General features: G+C 32.9%; 1 protein-coding gene across 1 annotated transcript; it reads right to left on the bottom strand.

The window, feature by feature from the left end:
• Nucleotides 1-1,025: 1,025 nt before the first annotated feature.
• Nucleotides 1,026-4,341, bottom strand: LOC136226676 (uncharacterized). The gene is made up of 5 exons (XM_066015296.1): nt 4,108-4,341; nt 1,974-3,718; nt 1,686-1,890; nt 1,416-1,591; nt 1,026-1,326 (listed from the first exon to the last, which is right to left on the bottom strand). The coding sequence occupies exons 2-5, from the start codon at nt 3,235-3,237 to the stop codon at nt 1,226-1,228; spliced, it is 1,746 nt and encodes a 581-aa protein (XP_065871368.1). The 5' UTR covers nt 3,238-3,718; nt 4,108-4,341; the 3' UTR covers nt 1,026-1,225.
• Nucleotides 4,342-20,044: the final 15,703 nt, after the last annotated feature.

Here is a 20,044-nt window from a genome sequence, read left to right as displayed (position 1 = left end):
GGTCTCAAAGAGTTCGTGAACTCCCAGTTAGATATGGTTTTCTAGTGGGAGATGATGAAGAGGTTCCCATATTAGACGACGAATCCGAGAACTATGAAGAGGCCCTTACTAGTCCAGATTCCAAAGCATGGCTTGAAGTCGTGAATTCTGAAATGGACTCCATGTATACCAACCAAGTGTGGACTTTGGTTGACCCACCCGAAGGAATAAAACCTATCAGTTGCAGGTGGATCTTCAAGAAGAAGACATACATGGATGGAAAGGTTAGCACCTACAAAGCTAGGTTAGTAGCGAAAGGATATCGTAAAAAACAAGGGGTTGATTATGATGAAACTTTCTCTCCAGTAGCCATGTCCAAATCAATCAGAATTATGCTTGTTATTACCGCTCACTTCGATTATGAGATTTGGCAAATTGATGTGAAAACAACTTTCCTAAATGAAAACCTACTTGAGGATGTATATATGATGCAACCTGAACGTTTCATGTCAAAGGATGCAACCAAGGTTTTCAAACTTCAGAGATCCATTTATGGACTCAAGCAAGCATCAAGGAGCCGGAATAAACGTTTTGATGAAACCATAAAACAATTTGGTTTTGAGCAAAACTGCGAAGAGGCTTGCATTTACAAGAAGATTAGTGGGAGCTCAGTCGCGTTTCTCATACTATATATGGATGACATATTACCAATGTTATCAGAACCGGACCGGACATCAAACCGGATTTGTAACTGGGTCACGGGTCACTTGGTCGGATCGGATGGCTCGGATTGGTTGGACCGGATGACGTAATAAATAAATAAAATATATATTAACTATATATATTAAAATTATATTTATATATATATATATAATAATTATAATAAACCTGTTTACAAAACTTTCATTAAAAAAAAAACCTGTCTACCAAAATATATATACAAAACCTGTTTCTTTCAAGTTAACATCATATCTAAACAATAATTCAATAAACAATAATTCAACATGTAAAACTTGTATCCTTCAAGTTTAACATCAAATACAAAATAATTCAACATCACACATAAACCATAAATCCTTAAACCATAAAGTCACATCAACATTAACATATCAATTTGATGATCCGAATCAATTTGGTGAAACCATAAAACCAACATAACCAATGTTTAACTTGATTCTAATTTCAAAAACCAAAATGACACCAAAAACGGATTCATTAAACAAAATGACACAAATATCAAACTAAATTAAGTATTTCTTCCATGGTTCAACCAATCATCATCATTATTGATGTCTCCTTCAACATCTTCATTGCTTTCATCAAATATTGCATCATCTTGTTCATTCACTATTCAATCAAATTAAGAAAATAATTCATTAGAAATATAACATAAAAATATAAAGTTCAAGTAAAAATATAACTATTTATAAACAAACCTTCCAAATTGATGGATGAATCATCACCACCAAGCTTTGGATGTTCTTTTTCAAGCATGTTTTCTAAATCATCCATGTCAAGTTCTCCTTCATGTTCATCCTCAACTATCCAAAACTCAGTTTCATCAATTGATTCATAATCAACTGGATCAAACATTTTCTTTCCAATATTAGACCTATAAAACATAAAAATTAGATTAAATCTATTTGCCATACAAGTAAAAGACTTAAACAAAACAATTAAAGTTATTCAATAAGATAATTGCATACCTATTGCGCAAACGCAAATTGTAATGAACATAGACAAGATCATTAAGTCTTTGATGCTCCAATTTATTTCTCTTCTTAGTATGGATACGCTCAAACACACTCCAATTACGCTCACATCCAGAAGAAGAAGCAGTCTGACTAAGAATTCTAATTGCCAACTTTTGCAAGCTTGGCACTTCATAACCAAAATTTCTCCACCATACATCTATAACAAGTAATGTTAAATAATAAGAGCATCATAAAATGGATTGATACAAAATTAAATAGTAAATATTTAAAATAGTTTACCCGGTTTCATAGTTCTGCAACTGTCGAGAGCCAAATCTCTACCAAAACCTCCCTGCCTTTGTCGAAATATATCAATTTCATCAACCACCTTCTTTTTGTTGAAAAGCTTCTGATTACCAATAACATCCATCAATGCTCTCATAATCTCTGGTTTGTTGCAAAAGTTAGCTGTATCATATTGAAAAGCCGGATTCAACCAATATGCAGCAGCATGAAGATTTTGGCGCAACATCCTATCCCACCGGTTCTTGATAATAGATGTGTAAGGCTTGTATAAATACTTCTTCCTTTTAAATAACTCTTTTATGCCATTACGAGCCCTATACATCCCTTCATAAACATAACCAAGTGCTGCTTTTTCATCCGAATCACAAATCCGTAGCAAACGCATCATAGGTGTCATTACTTTAACAAACATCAAACTGTTTGTCCAAAACCGCTCATCTAAAACAATTTGTTTGACATCTTTAGCTTTAGGCATCTTCAGGTATTGTCTGAACTCATCACTTACTACCAAAGCTTGCAAATCATGATTGTGATCATGTAGACTCTTCAATGCAATAAAAGTGGTGGCAAAACGAGTAGCCCCAGGCCGCACTATCTCTGTCCAACCAGGTCGGTTCCTTAACCAATTCAATGTATGTTTGTGATTGTAAACAAACACTGTAACCTTTGAAGCTAAAGTGGCAACATCTCTTACACTTGGCATTTCTGCAACATCTTTCATTATCAAGTTAATACAGTGAACAGCACAAGGAGACCACTGAATGGTAGGATATCTCTCTGAAAGTTTCTTTCCAGCAGCTTTGTAATTGGCACCATTATCTGTCACCATATGTAAGACATTGTTTGGACCGACCATCTCAACAATTTCCCCAAATAGGTTGCATAAATTTTCAGCATCTGTATATATACCTAAAGCATCAACAATAAATGACAAACCCTTTGAGCAATATACCAAAAAATTGATAAGTGGCCTTTGTCTAGTGTCTGTCCATCCGTCACCCATAATAGTGCATCCAAACTCTGCCCAATGTTGTCGATGAGCATCCACAAGTAATTTAACTTGTGCTTTTGCATCCTTCAACAAGTTAAGACGCAATGCATGAAAAGAAGGGACTCTATATCCATGTCCCATGCTTGCTATCCTATCTGCTGCAGCTTGAAAATATGGAGAATTCACAGCATTGAAAGGAATACAAGCATCATAAAACCACATAGAAATGGCCATATCAGTGTCATGCCATTTTTCTTTGCTTTGCATGCAAGCTTTAATACTAGGCTGTTTAGGGTCTTGTATGCCAGTTTTAAAAAAGGAAGTGATCTCACCAAGTTTGGCTTTACCTTTAGAGGATGCAGAACCACTCTCAACCTTTTTTGATGGACAAGATGCAGTCTCTTCAATCTCTTCTCCATCTTCATTTATGCATGCACGTGCCCTCTTATTCCCCCGGGCATTCTCGATTTCTTTCAACGATCCTTCAAGTAAAAATTTAGCTTCTGCTGTGACTTTCTGCAATAACCAACATCTCCCTTCTCCCCCGATATATGCTTCTTCATGCGATTAATACCCCCTCCCGCAATTTCCTTTTGACAAAAAGAACATATCAACACTCTCTTGCCCTTTGCATTCGTTCCCTCCGAACAAAATCTCCAAGTTGGATCTGATCGCTGTCTTATATTTGGTTCTTGAACCTTATTGGCAGTACCAGTACCAGTGGAATTTTTTCATTTGATTCAATTACCTAAATAAAAATTGCAAACATAAGCATTTATTTGGACATCACCATCACCAACATTTAGACAATAATAATATTTACCAACATCAAAAAAATCAACAAGCATTTAGACATAAAAAGCAACATCAGAACTTATCATCAGAAACTATAATAAAAATCAACATCAGAAATCATCAGAAAATCAACAGAAAATCAAAATCAACATAGCATAAATTCAGAAAATCAAAATCAACATAGCATAAATTCACAATACTTTAATTATATTTCCAATGTTAACAAAATAAATATCATCAGAAATTCAACTCATCATATCATATATTAGATAAAGGAAATGAATATTGGATTTAGAAATTAGAAGCAGTAAAAGAAAAGTTATATGTTCGAGTTCGACAAACCGTGAGTGTCGGAGCCGCTGAAATGGTGGAGGCGGAGGCCGAGGTGGATGCGCTGGGTGGGAAGGGAAGAGGCGCTGGAGAATAAGGGTCGGAATGGAGGAAATCAACGCCGGAGCCGCTGGGTGGGAAGGAGGCGGAATCGTTGGACTGGAGTGGAGTTGGCGTTTGCGGCGAAGTCGCAAGAAAGAAAATAGGGAAGAAAAGAAAGAAATGTTCCTAAATTGTTTTTTAGGGTTCAGTTTTGTGTTTTTTATTTTATGTTTTCAATTTTTTATAAAGTTAACTCATTTACTAAAATGATTTTGTTTTTAAAAAAAAAATAAAAGTTCAAAGACCCGGGGGACCGCCGGGTCCCGGACCGACCACCGGGTCCCGGGTTTTCCCCGGGTCTCTCCGGTTTGTTGAGGATTCAACAAACCGGGGTGGCTCGGACCGATTGTCTGGCCGGTTCCCAGTTCGACCGGTCCGACCGGCCGGTCCGATCCGAACCTGATAACATTGCATATTACTGATGGTAAATGATGTAGCAATGCTTCAATCAGTGAAAGTATGGTTATCAGGTAACTTCTCTATGAAAGACCTAGGAGAAGCAACTTATATCTTAGGGATTAAGATCTATAGAGATAGATCAAGAAGACTGTTTGGTCTTTCACAAGCTACATACATTGAGAATGTGTTAAAGCGGTTTAACATGCTTGAATCGAAAAGAGGTAACTTACCCATGCGATATGGGATGAAGTTAAATAATCGTCAGTGCCCTAAAACAGAAGATGATAAGAAACGAATGGTTGTAATTCCTTACGCTAGTGGGAAATCTAGGTGATGATCACTAGAATGGTTGTGCACTAGGCATGATGTAGCATTTGCATTGACAATGACGAGTTGCTATCAGGGAAATCTAGGTGATGATCACTAGAATGCCATCAAGAACATTCTTAAGTACTTGAGAAGGACTAAAAACATGTTCCTAGTGTATGGAGAAGGGGAACTAAAAATAGAAGGATTTTCCGATGCCAGTCATCTCATAGATGAGAATGATTTTAGATCCCAATCAGGATACCTGTTTATCCTAAATGGGGGCGCGGTCAATTGGAAGAGTTCCAAGCAGGGAAGCGTGGCCTTATCTACGATCGAATCTGAGTACATCGCAGCTGCATAGGCAGCAAAGGAAGCGGTTTGGATTAAGAAGTTCATCACTAAACTAGGAGTGGTGCCTGACATTGTAAATCTCATTACTCTGTACTGTGATAACAATGGAGCCATTGCATAAGCAAAGGAACCACGGTCTCATAATGCATCCAAGCATTACCTTAAGTGATACCACCTTGTAAGGGAGATTGTTGCAAGAGGAAATGTGAGAATAGAAAGAGTGCCTACTGAGGACAACGTTGTAGATCCGTTGACATAGCCCTTAACCCAGAAAGTTCATGATCATCATTTGAATTCTACTGGGATTAGTTATAGAAACAATTGGCTTTAGTCCAAGTGGGAGTATGTTGGGGTTTAGTGTGCTATAGTCAATTGTTGTAGGATATAAACCAGCTATAAATGAATTGTTCTTTTATATCATTTGTTTTAATAAGATATAGTTTTCAAATATATAAAGGCAATCACTTTTAAGAACTAAATAAGTCAAATAAAAGAAAATTCTTAAGTTTATTTAAAGTGATCATAAAGTGTTCATACAAGCATGAAGTGAGACAAAACATTATAATAAACTAGTAAACTTAAAACCACCCCAAGTCAAGTAATATGTTTGAATAGGGATTGACATAATACTGTTGAGACTCGCATGTAATAATTTCTTTTGTTGTGAACGGAGAGATGATCTCACAAGCTTCATATATGTGGATATCTGGGCAGTTACATAGATCCAGTGAAGGAGTTCATTAGGATTGGGGAACCGACTTGAGATAACAGGATAGATGGATTTATCCTATGTCACCTGTTCATCACATTGGTATTAGTAGGTATAAGTAATCCTCATACTTAATGGAATATTAATTAGTGATTCTGGATTATGGAATGTGATACTTTGACTCTGTTCAAACACGATCCATAACAGGGAGGACCCTAGGGTGTGTGCGGGGAGGTGTTGGGTATCACATGAAGTAATTGCAGAATAGTTAAAGGAAATAATAATTAACGGATCTTGGTTAAAGGAAATAGGTAAAAAAAATTATATTTCTGCTGCCCTATGTTTGCCTATTTTCCTTTGAGAATCAACATCAGAAACAACTTTAGTTGCTGACCAACTAAAGCTACCTCTGACCGCACTCAGTATCCTTGTACTTTTAATCTGCGTGAGAAAATATATTTCTCACTAAGAACAAGTCAGCCTTAACACAAATTTTTAAATAGTTCCTTTAACCCCCCCCCCCCTAGGAACTTATTCTCATAACACAAGGGACCAAAATTCTCTCCATCTTCCGGGTGAACAGTCTACTTTTGTCACACCCGACCCCAAATAGCATCGGGTATGAACGGAAAACAGGATAACGAACATCTAACAGTCTAAAAGCCGAACGTCTTTTCTAATAGATAAAATTTTATTCGGACTACCTAACATTTATTTAATTATTTGGCTTGGACTTGATAATTCTATCAAGCTTCCTACGTATCCCGAACATCTTGCAATCTTTAAATTGGGAATCAAAGCCACGTAGTTCTAACAATTTTAGGTAGTTCTCTTAATTAATTGATACATTGATCAACACACTAATCAGTTAACTGTATATTTCACTTTACTACTATATAATCCAATTAAATAATGTTTTATCAAAACTAGTTCATGAACAAATAACCGTTTTATCAAACCATTTCATAATCAAATAAATGTTTTATCAAACCAACTCGTAATCAATCAAACGTAAAATCTTATATCAAAATCAATCCGAAAACATAATCCAAATGAACTTAAAATATTGTATCCATCCTCGAGTTTCTCCCCTTAAGTATCAATCCATAACCACATATATAGTCGAGACGTCTCTTAACATTGCCTATCCCATATGGTCTTATCCAACACTTCGCTGCCATACCCAATAGGTCTTCAGACTGTGTACACAGGCCATGTCCCTCACTGAACATGGTCTTCAAATATAAAACCACCGATCCGGATAACTCTCGATGGATATAAAATCATTAAATCATAACGTGCTCAAATTTCCTTTCACAATCAAATTCCAAACTATTTCATAACCATAAATCATTTGGCTTCAATTAGCCTTTTGTATCATAAAAATCATATTTGGACTTCAATCCAAAATAATAACAACAATAATCGCAACAGATTTCTCAATCCAAAAACAATTCGTAAGAAATCATCAAATTCATTTTGCTCAATATAGATATATATTGAAACCAAAAACATATATGTATATGTAAATCAACCAAATCAAGCCTTAAATCAACATAATCAAGTAAAATCTGAAAGTCACATAGAAGCATAGTCAATAGCTTCATTTGAATCATAATTTCACAATAAAAAGCAAAATCAGGAAAAACCTCACTTTTACAAAATTCCTGCATAACCCTAAAATATCAATTTCTGAAACTTCTTTGATTATATATATATATCTATGTACATAAAACTCAAAATATAGTTGATAGTTACTTACCTTGGTCACTAATTGAACAAAATACACCCGATCGATAAGTCGCTAAATTCTGTCTAAGACGTTTCCCTCCAAACACCGCTGAAACTCAAAAACTCTTCGATTATGACTTAGATCTATACATAAGGATGCTATGTGTCTAATTTCGAGTGATTCGGACGGTCGAATCTCCGTAAATCGAAGAAACGGTGGAGAAACGGTCGAAGAACGATGAAAACTGATAAAGATGAAAGAAGAAAAAGAAAAAGAAAAAAGAAGGAGAAAAGAAAATGATGAATGTGATCATCATCTGGAACATTTCGCATATACATCTCCAAATTCGGCAAAGAACTCGTTTGGTCCTCCATCTTTATATAATCTTTAAAAATTATTCTAAACTCTTAATTTACATATAAAATCATCAAATTAACTCCAAACTTTTCCTGTAGCACCAAATAAAAATCACACACCTAATAATTATAATATATATTACTATCCAGGTATAAATTCTAGAAATTTAGACATGGACGTGACAATTCTCCCCACCTTAAAGAAATTTCGTCCTCGAAATTCACGTTCTCTAATCTAAATTTTCTTCCTCAAATAATCTCCAAGATCACAAAATTATTTCAAATTATCCAGATTCCTCATAATCATCATAAGACCACAAATTCTAATGTTTCCTTCCATTAACTTCATCATTTATCAATATCGACATCATTGTAACAATGCTTTAAATATAACTCTTAGTAACTTTAAACTTCAACCTAGTCAATTCCATCACCAATACATCCACAATAAAAGTTCAAATATCATATATGCAATTTGATATGATATGATACACTTTATATTCATATCTTCCTATCACTAAACCAAATCTCACTTTAATAGATTTAAATCACAATTGATTTCATCAATTGCATATATATCAAATATATTTCACCTATCTCCAAGTTCTATAGACTTCAAAAATAATCACGTTTGAACCACTATGGTCTTACCCAACACTTCGCTGCCATACCCAATAGGTCTTCAGACTGTGTACACAGGCCATGTCCCTCACTGAACATGGTCTTCAAATATAAAACCACCGATCCGGATAACTCTCGATGGATATAAAATCATTAAATCATAACGTGCTCAAATTTCCTTTCACAATCAAATTCCAAACTATTTCATAACCATAAATCATTTGGCTTCAATTAGCCTTTTGTATCATAAAAATCATATTTGGACTTCAATCCAAAATAATAACAACAATAACCGCAACAGATTTCTCAATCCAAAAACAATTCGTAAGAAATCATCAAATTCATTTTGTTCAATATAGATATATATTGAAACCAAAAACATATATGTATATGTAAATCAACCAAATCAAGCCTTAAATCAACATAATCAAGTAAAATCTGAAAGTCACATAGAAGCATAGTCAATAGCTTTATTTGAATCATAATTTCACAATAAAAAAGCAAAATCAGGAAAAACCTCACTTTTACAAAATTCCTGCATAACCCTAAAATATCAATTTCTGAAACTTCTTTGATTATATATATATCTATATACATAAAACTCAAAATATAGTTGATAGTTACTTACCTTGGTCACTAATTGAACAAAATACACCCGATCGATAAGTCGCTAAATTCTGTCTAAGACGTTTCCCTCCAAACACCGCCGAAACTCAAAAACTCTTCGATTAGGACTTAGATCTATACATAAGGATGCTATGTGTCTAATTTCGAGTGATTCGGACGGTCGAATCTCCGTAAATCGAAGAAACGGTGGAGAAACGGTCGAAGAACGATGAAAACTGATAAAGATGAAAGAAGAAAAAGAAAAAGAAAAAAGAAGGAGAAAAGAAAATAATGAATGTGATCATCATCTGGAACATTTCGCATATACATATCCAAATTCGGCAAAGAACTCGTTTGGTCCTCCATCTTTATATAATCTTTAAAAATTATTCTAAACTCTTAATTTACACATAAAATCATCAAATTAACTCCAAACTTTTCCTGTAGCACCAAATAAAAATCACACACCTAATAATTATGATATATATTACTATCAAGGTATAAATTCTAGAAATTTAGACACAGACGTGACAACTTTTATAACCAAAGACTTCTGTTTCTTGTCCTCTGACTTCTCCTTGTTCTCAAAGCTCTTCATTGAGATCTCATGCGTCAGAAGAGATCCGATAAGCTCATCAAATTTGTAAGTTGTTAGATCTTGAGCTTCTTCCACACCAGTCTTTTTAGCTTGCCAACTCTTTGGAAAGCTTGTGAGTATCTTCTTCACTTGTTCTTCTTCCGTGAAGGCCTTTCCGAGTCTTTTGAGCTTGTTGATAATATTGGTGAATCTGACATTCATCTCTGAGATGCCTTCACCATCATTCATCTCAAACAGCTTATACAGCCTCATGTGCTGGTTCACCTTTGACTTTTTTACTTTGCTCGTGCCTTCATAGGTCACTTCCAGCTTCTTCTAGATTTCCTGTGCTGACTCACATCCTGAAATCTTGTTATATTCTGCAGCATCTAACGCATAGTGAAGCATATTTATAGCAGAAGCATTGTTTTGCAATTTCCTAAGGTCATCTTTTGACCACTTAGCCTCTTCCTTGATGACTTGTTTACCATTAACCGTTTCATATGGAATGAACGAGCCATTGACTATTGCTAGCTAGGCACTCATATTCGTAGCTTGGATGAAATTTTTCATTCTATTCTTCCAGAAGGTATAATTTGATCCAAAGAATAGAGGTGGTCTTGTGATAGACAAGCCCTCAGGCAAGATCTGAGTTGTTTCATTTCCAGGTAGGAAACAAGTGTTATTGGCAGCCATTATGGGATCACGCTCAAGATAGTTTTATCTTGTGTGTTGAGCTTTTAGGCTCTGATACCAATTGTTGGTCCCTTGTAATGTGCGAATTAGTTCCTAGGGGAGGGAGGGGGTTAATGGAACTATTGAAAGTTTAATTTTTTTAGCCAAGTTAAAATACTTCTCACAGTTTAATAGCATGACACATAGGGTAAATCTTAATGATCAGAAACAACTTTAGTTGATTAGCAACTAAGATTGTTCCTGCCTTTTGTTTAGGAAGTAACACCTCATAGGGGCTTCCGAACTTAGTGCTTCTTAGAGGCAACTCTGACTAGTTTAGATTTAATACTTTCGAAAAACAAGAAAGCAAGCAATAGTAAGGAGTAAGAATTAGAAAGTGACACTCAGAAGTTTTATCTTGGTTCGACCTCCTGCCTACATCCAGTCCCCAAAATTCCTCTTTCGAGCTTTAATCCACTACTGAGATCTTTATGGTGGAGCACAAACCCTTACAATAGCTATTGAGATATTACAAAGTACCTTCCTCTATAATCCTACACTAAAACTATCTAACTCTCTGTTTGCTAAATACCGAACAAACATCAAAGCTTCTGAACTATTCTAAATGATTGATAGTTTGTTCTGAATAAGAACACAATGAAAGATCTTCGAAAATGATTACACATAAGAATAAAATGTTTGTGTAAATGCTTTTGCTTTGCTTGGGAACTTCAGGAAATGATTCACTCATAATTGAAGATCAAGTTCCAAAGTTGCAAATGAGGGGGCTTTTACAGTTGACACTTGAAGGTTGGGGTTATTTCGAATTTCGAAATTACCGTTGGAGGGAAACACTCTTCTGTCGCTTTCACTCTTCAGAGGCCAGTGTCAACAACCAATGGTTTTCTATATTTTACCGTTGATTTGTCTATTGCGATGTGCTTTAGAGCCTGGTCGGAAGCAAACCGATTGTCTAACCAAATCAGGCAAAGTTCTGAGGTTGACCAGGGGACAAGCTGTTTGGTGCTTCTGAAACTTCCCTTTTATGGTGAGGCTTTGTCAGTTGCGTAGAGTCAACTCTTGATCTAATCCAGCGTGTCTTGATCTGTCTTCCGAATCTGTCTCATCTTTAAGACAACTAAGCTTGCTTCTGGATCCCTCTGCCCGTTGGGCTGAAGCTTGATCCACTAGCCTTTGGCTTATGGGCTTTGACTAAAGGCTTAAGGCCTTTTCTTATTTCTTTGAACTTAAACTTAATTCATCAACACACTTCAACAAACACATTAGTATGAATAAATCAACATTTAAATTTAATGTGTTATTTACCATAGAGATATTAATTTCATTTAATATTTTTGTCATAATCAAAATTAATGTGGAAATTGTGTTTCAACATAAACATGTTGTTTCTCACTCTAGTGCATAATCAGAATATCGAGCGATGTCTTAATTAGTGTGTGAGATTATGTGGTCATCATCTTTTGTCCGAACTTGGTTTCAACGTCACCATTTCAGCAAAGTTATGGTGTGATAATCAAGCAACCCTGCATATTGCTTCCAATCTCGTGTTCCCTGAATGTACCAAACATATTGAAGTAGATTGTCACTTTGTTCGTGAAAAGCCAGAAGAAAACATCATTGCCACAACATACATTGACACCAATGAACAACTTGGGCACATTTTTACCAGAACACTAAATGAGGTTCGGGTAAACTACATTTGTAACAAGCCTATCATGACAAATATCTATGCTCGAGCTTGAGGGAAAGTGTAATATATATATATATATATATTAAGATGTAGAACTGTAACCATTAATTAGTTTAGGCAGTAGTTACCATTTATTCCTAGTTTGTCTTTATGTATAAATACTTATTATTTTCTCATAATCCGATAAAGTTTTATCTCAATCTTGTGTATGTGATTACAAATGTGTTCCCTAAAATATTATCACATCCAGTTTGAAGTAGACGCTAAAAGTATCCTGGACAGTATCACACCATGATATTTCGAAGTATGGCATCGTCATAGATGACATCAAGACTCTAATGGTGCATGATCGGTATGATGGTTCATCGGCTTTTATTTCTAGGTTAGAGAACGATGCGACTCATCGTATGATCCGTAATGCTCAGTATAATGCTAATTATTTTAGTTTTTTTTATTAGTTATTTATGTAATTCCTCTTACTACTAGAAGGATATTCCTCGTTTCGCTTCAGAAAAAAACACTTGATACATTTACTATATCTAAATTAAACTTACAAATAGCAAATTTTCATTTTAAAAGAAAAAAATTTAAGTTATTTGATTAATAAGAATAAATTTTAAAGGCATATACATCTTCAGCTTTGGAAACTAATTGTAAATAAATATTTAGTTAATCCTAAAAGGTACATCAAAGGATTAAGATTGCTTCATATATTATAAGGAGTTATATAGCTTTTCAATTTAGTAATGTGAGATGTTTAATACGCCCCCTCACGGGGATATTAAATGAATGGAATTGGGATATCGATGGAATATAATGAAATAGAGCCACTTTGAGATTCGTCCAATTCATTTGGTGTATGACGCTAATGTCATTAAGACCCCAACATTGAACATGACTCTAATACCATGTAAACAAATGCCTAACTCACTAAAAAGATACCATCTGAATTTCAAAACGTTAAAATTAACTCCCTCAAGTTGCTTACTTAGAATAAATAACCTTTCAAATGTCACATGGCGGCACGTGATTGGAACCTCAAAAAGTTAACTTTCCAATATCACGTGTTGCTAATCATATTCCCACATAACATTTGAAGGGTTATTTGTTTCAAATAAGTAAATTGAAGGGATTAATTATAATATTTTGAAGTTGATGGGTCAACTGCAGTATTTAACAACTTAAGGGATTGAGGATGTATTAGAGCAATTTTAAAACATTATGATAAAAAATATATATTTTTAAATTATATAAAAACTAACCTTCACAAATATATATTTTTAGTAGGTATTACCTATTATGTACTGAAAGTGGGAAAAAAATTTGTAATTGGTAGTGGAAACACAAACGGGACCGTTTTGCTATTAGGTAGTTGAGGGATTTGAAATAATTTGCAGGGCAAAAATGTAAAAGTATTTAAAAGGACAATATTGGAAAAAATTGAACTAAAAATTGAAATTGGTATTGTTCTCTTCTTTCATTTTTATATATATACCAGTTCAAAAATATATATTTTGAATAGATTCCTTTTTGGCAGAGGGAATGAATTATTTTGCATCAAACCTGTGTATAATACAATAGAATAAGGTATTAAAATAGACTCAAAGTTTTTACGGGAATGTTAATTTAACTCCGACGTAAAAAATAACATCATTTTAGCCTCAACATTTATAAAATCAATTATAACTCTGGGTAACAAACTTTAAATCTAAATTGGTAATATTTCACAAACGTTGAAGCGTAATACCTTATTCTTTCATCATTTTAAGGTACCCAGGGCTATTATCCAGGGCTATAATTACACCACAATTTCTTTCATCATTTTGAGGTACCCACCTAACTGATACTAAAACGGCACCGTTTATATTCTCAAGCCTTGAAAAGATTCTTTTCCCATTCATTATAATATTATCACATGTTTCATTTTTTTTATAAATCAACCTCCTCCATTTATATATCTATCTTAGATTTACTTGGCTTTTTCTCTTGCTCTCATCAATATATCTATCTTAGATTTACTTTGGTTTTACACTAAAACCTCGATAAATGCATATCCTTGGGACCGAAAAAAAATTCATTAAGCGAGATTATTTATTAATGAATTATTCATTTATCGATAAATCGATATTTATTATTTTATAGATAATTTTTCATTGTAAAATATATATATTGTATCGTCAATAATGAACAATGATGATGATGATGACGAAGAAATTATCCAGTCAATAATAAACACTGATGATGGAAATGATCCAAAGCCAGATGATAGTTGCGTTGTTACAAATGTATCGTCAAAAGAGGCTTTTCAAGCAATGGTCACCTTAAATAACTACTTGCTACAACATGAGCAAAATATACCAGAAGTTGTGTTTGCATTACAAAAAGCTAAGGATGATGTTCATTTTGGTTTAGGTGGAAAGAAAAAACAATCAACTATAGATGCATTTTTTTCAGAAAAAATGACTTTTAGTTGATTGATTCAAAAGGTTTTGGTATATATATTGTATGAAATTCAATAATTATTAATTTATATTTTCATTGGGCCCTTAAGGATTTAAATATTTTTATTACTTAATGCATTTAGCGAGGTTATTACTTTAGTCCATTGGCCCAAGTCGGGACCGAAAGAATTTATTATATAAACGAGATTATTACTTTATCGAACATTCATTTATCGAAGTTTAACTGTAGTATACAAACCATTTTACAAATATTGAGATTAAAATTATGTTATTTTGTATATTGAAATTAAATTGATACTTTAAAAAAATAGAAAATTTTGATATGAAATTGTAAAGGTAAAATTGGAAATAATTGGAACAAATATTGATTTAATGCAATCCACTTTTATAAGTATACTAGAAAGATACCTTGCTTCGCTTCGGGAAAGAAATAACGTGTTAATTTTTATTAAATTGAACTGTATTTTAACCACTTGAACCACGCGGTAGCCACTCAATTTTAACTTACTCCTCAAAATGACCGTTAACGACCGTAAAATGAAAATATTCAAGAATTAAAGTTGTTCAGAACGAAATTTATCATAAAATCGCATTTTTTATTTTCCAAAATCACATTTTTTGAGCTTTCTCTCTCTAAATATTTATTTTCTCTCCTAACCAAACAACACCTAAATTACCTGAAAACGAAAATTTTCAAAAGTTAAAGTTCCTTAAAATATCATTAACTCTTCGAATTATTTATTTTGATACCGTCAATGGTCGTTTTGAGGTATTGAGTGGCCACTGGTGTTAAAAAAGTGTAAAGTTCAGTGGCTATACTGTTAAGAATTAAAGTTCAGTGACCACAATGTTAAAATGGTAAAGTTCAGTGGCTATGGGTGTAATTTACCCTCTTCCAAAGCAAAAACAAAAGGCGTCGTTTTCTTGTAGGGGGCTGGGTGCTATAAAAGCTCACACAAAAGAGAGGATGTAATTGAGGATAATATTGAAAAGATGAATGTCAAATTAATTGAGGATAAAATTGGAAAGTAAGTGGAAGGATAATATTGGAACAAATTGAAAAAAAAAATTGAAATTGGAACTGTTCATGCTTTTCAATTTTATAAGTATACTAGAGGGATACCCTTGCTTCGCTTCGGGAAGCAAATTAATTAATTAAAATTATAGATCATATATTATTTACTCATAGAATATAATCGTTTTTAATATCGTAATGAAATAATATTATATAATTACACAAATAAATTTATTAACTTAGAACTCTATAAATACATAGGTAATTAGTTCATTTTGGACCACTAAATTTTATGTTCCTTCGGATACATTAATAATTGCTTTTCCACTACTTAACAATTATTCTTTCACTGCCTAACAATTTAATTGACACTTGAAAGTTCTCAATTTATCATCCACTATAATGCTGGCATACTTTGAATCTCCAAATGCAAAGATGGCCGTGAATGACTCTACGGCTACTTAAGTTTTGTAAAACCTGCAAAGATCAAGCAAAAAACACACAAAATATACAAAAATAAAAAAAATACAAAGATCAAGCAAAAAACACACAAACTATACAAAAATAAAAAAATAATCATAAAAGTTACTAATCTTGTTCTTTTCCCCGTTCATTGTCTAAGTTGCCGTTCTATGAAAAATAGCCTATATAATTTTATTGACAAAGTCATTATTATTATTATTAGTATTTGCTTGTCTTTAACTTTTCTACTCAATTGATTCTTCTAGTTATTGAATTAAAATTTTCAAGAAATGCACAAATATATAAATTCGAACAATTATCCTTAGATGAAGGCAATTTAAGCTAATAAGGGGATGTTCCTTAAGAAAAAATCAGTTTCTACCCCATATCAATACTGTAACAATCCTAAGAAATCCTCAAAAATTAAGAACTTCAATAAAGATTGGAAAAATATGTATTAAATAAAAAATCACAAATTTAGGGGTTCTAATTTCTAGAACCACTTATTTTATTTCCTTTAAGGAATGTAAAAACAAAGCAATTATGCCAATTGCCTCAGTTGTTTGGTATTGAAACTGAATCAAACTTTACTTCCAAAAACAGTTACTTAAGAATGTAAATCAGAGTAAAAGCACTAACTTTTATACTTATCTCGATCATTTGTATGTGGATAACCATTCAAATAAAGGAAAAAAAAATAGAAATGTAAAACAAAAAAGAAGGCAATGAAGCCACCAACCTTTCTTTTCCTATCTATGCCTTTCTTTTCCAATGAAGCAATGAAATATGTAATCAACATCTTCAGTTCCGTCCTCAACAACTTTGCTAATTTATCAACCCATTGTTGAGCCTGGAATGACAAATATCAAGCCAATCTATCTATTGTTAGGAAAACAAACTTTAAATGCAAACTGATAATTAATATTGAAGCACTTTAATACATATAAAATAGAGGTTATATAAGCATATGAAAGTTTATATTTCTATAGTCTCTAACTTTTAAATATCTTATATCCTATTAAATTGACTCTTTAAATGTTTCCCATATCATCTCATTTCAAAGGTTGAATTTATGCAAAGTCAAAGTTTAACATATACATTTTAAAGGATTGACATTATCAAGTAGATAACTAAATGCAAGCAAAACCTGCAAAAACAAACCTTAAAATAAATTCCAGTCTCAGTTAACCCAAAAAAAAAATTGAATTACCAATTATCTCCATAATGATTCGACAATCAAACAATCAAGTCAGGCACTCTTACAAATGACACTATATAAAAGATTACTTTATAAGTCCAGTTCAAAGGTATTTGACCTATAGAAAATACTGTGTCTAGACATGTAAAGTTTAAATTGAAAAGTTTGATAATAAGTAATTATTTAGGCTAGTTTTTATTAAAAGGTTATTGTAGATTACCTTTAATTCACAAAGAAGTTTTTATTTGTTGAGATTGGTGAGAGTAGGAAAACAAAATAAAATACGATAATGTTACCTTGAAGTCGTCGACCATGCAAGAAATAAAGTAATTTTGGTATTCCTCAAGGGTGTATTGAGAAGGGCGAGTTGGATCTAAATAGTCATTCTGAAGAAAATCATTATTACCCTACATTTCTTACTATCTCGTCTGCCTTCTTCTCCCCTACCACCCCAGTCAGATGCACCTAGCAGTGCTTCAAGTATTATATCTGCTTAGAAACTGCTCATACATTCTATAAAATTATCCACACACACAAAGAAAAAAATATTAGTGTTATTTCATATATAATCCCTGCTAATAATTACAATTATAAGTAATTAGAAGGGTATATAATAATAATAATAATTACAGAGAGATTGACAGTGAAGTCATTGTAGCCATAACTTTAAAAGGAGAAACCTATAGAAAACTCAAGCACTTTTCAAAGAGCTTTGAACGTGTTGCATTTAGAGTAAAAGTGAAAATGTACACACTAAATTTTTAGAATATGTAAAGCTAGACTAAAATTCCACTTGCATAGAAAATATCAAATTTAATAGAGAAGCAGCAAATACAGCTCCAAAAGAAACCAATGGCCAAAAAAACACAGGCTAGGAGCAAATGTATAAGATAAAAAGAGAATTTGAAGTGAAAAAATAATTACCAATTGATATTATTACAACACCCCAATTGTAATGATCCTAATTTTATCAATTATTATTATTATTATTATTATTACTACTTTTATAAAAATTACCCACCTTTATTTTATTTTACCTAATCAAATTAACCTTCCTAAAACTACTCACTCCTCACTCAACTAACCCTAAAAGAAAAGAAATAACCTGCTCTTCTCTTCTTAGTTCAAGAGCCGCCGTCCTCCTCTCTACTCCATCAAAATAATTTTCACTGGTTAATGTCCTCTGAGTAAAGCTCCTTAAACTGTTCAGGTTAGTCCCTTGGTTATTTGTCTGATTTCTTCTATATACCATTGTGATTCTACTATTCTATTTCAAAAGGCTGTCTTTTCAATTGGGCACCACTATTCTCTTTTTTGCTGCAAAGATTAAAGATCTTTTCCTAGACTTAATTGATGTTCCCTAGGCTAACTTTTGCGTGTAACCTACTAAGTTCACTTTTAATTAGTTTCAATTCTTTTAAATTGCTTTCAAGTTGTAGCACAAAAAAAAAGTATCGAAAACCCATTTTCTAAAACAGGAGAAAGAAAAGAAAAAAAAAACAAAAGCAAAAGACCTTTCATTACTATATTTTGTTTGGCAGGTGAATTAATTGTTTTTGTCTCATTTATTTGATCCAAACCCAATTTCTGAAACAAAAAAAGAAATGAAAGAAAACAATACTTTAATCTATATATATATATATATATAAGTTGTGTGCCATGAAATTAATTGCTTTTCTTTTCTTTCAACTAGCTTCCATGAATTAATCATAGTCTTATAGTTACTCTATTTTCGTTTTAACCAAAAAACTCCCTATTTGGAACTTAATTTCTTTCTTTAGATCAATTGTCCTTTAATAATTTAGTTCAACTGAGTTTAGAATAATTTATTTGGGCTTCGTTATCCGTGATTTAGGAACTTCAGAATTTCTCCCAGACGCTTAACTGACAGACAGTTGTGATCTTAGACCAAGCATTTTTTTTCGGATTTCAGGTGAGTGGTAATTATAGTACATGACACTATTTTATTGAAATATCAGAACTGTTTATCAAAAATTAGCATTTGACGGTATTTTCCCTTTCATAAAAGCGTATATTTTGAACCTTATTTTTTTACTAAATATCCTTAGTATTAGAGCGTATATTCTGGGAACATGCCTTTATATTAATTGTTTGATTATCAGTTACATTGAAATTTTTAAGATTTTGATTTGATATGATCTGTACTCTCTGATACGCGATTTATCGCAGTTATTACCTTTGTTTTAGAAATCTGATAATTCGTTCAATCAGTTATGATTTTCTGATTTATATATGTATACTATATGTTTTCAAACTGGTACAAGTGCTCAGTATATCTGTATCTATTATCTGGCCTCTCACCGATCTTCATAACATTAGGTCCTTGCATTTGTCTTTGAGTCAGGTTGTCAGTTGTCAGTTTGTCGTCAGTTGTGTCAGCATTAGAATCATGCATAAGATCGGTGAAGGCGATTATCTGTTATCTGTATCTGTTATTGGTAGCGCTTACCATTTATCTGGCCCTGGTGGTGTGCAGTATCACCACTCTGTTACACTGTACCATGTGTTTTAAAGCTTTTGTCTTATTTTCTGATTATTCTAATATCTGATATTTTGAAAGGCTTCAGTATTATTTTTGACAATTGATTACCAGTACTTTGATTTGATTATCTAATATTGACCATTATGTTTAACTAATTTTGA

The sequence above is a fragment of the Euphorbia lathyris genome, chromosome 4, assembly GCF_963576675.1.
Source record: "Euphorbia lathyris chromosome 4, ddEupLath1.1, whole genome shotgun sequence".
Taxonomy (NCBI): Eukaryota; Viridiplantae; Streptophyta; class Magnoliopsida; order Malpighiales; family Euphorbiaceae; genus Euphorbia; species Euphorbia lathyris.
This window is presented reverse-complemented; position numbering and strand designations above follow the sequence as displayed.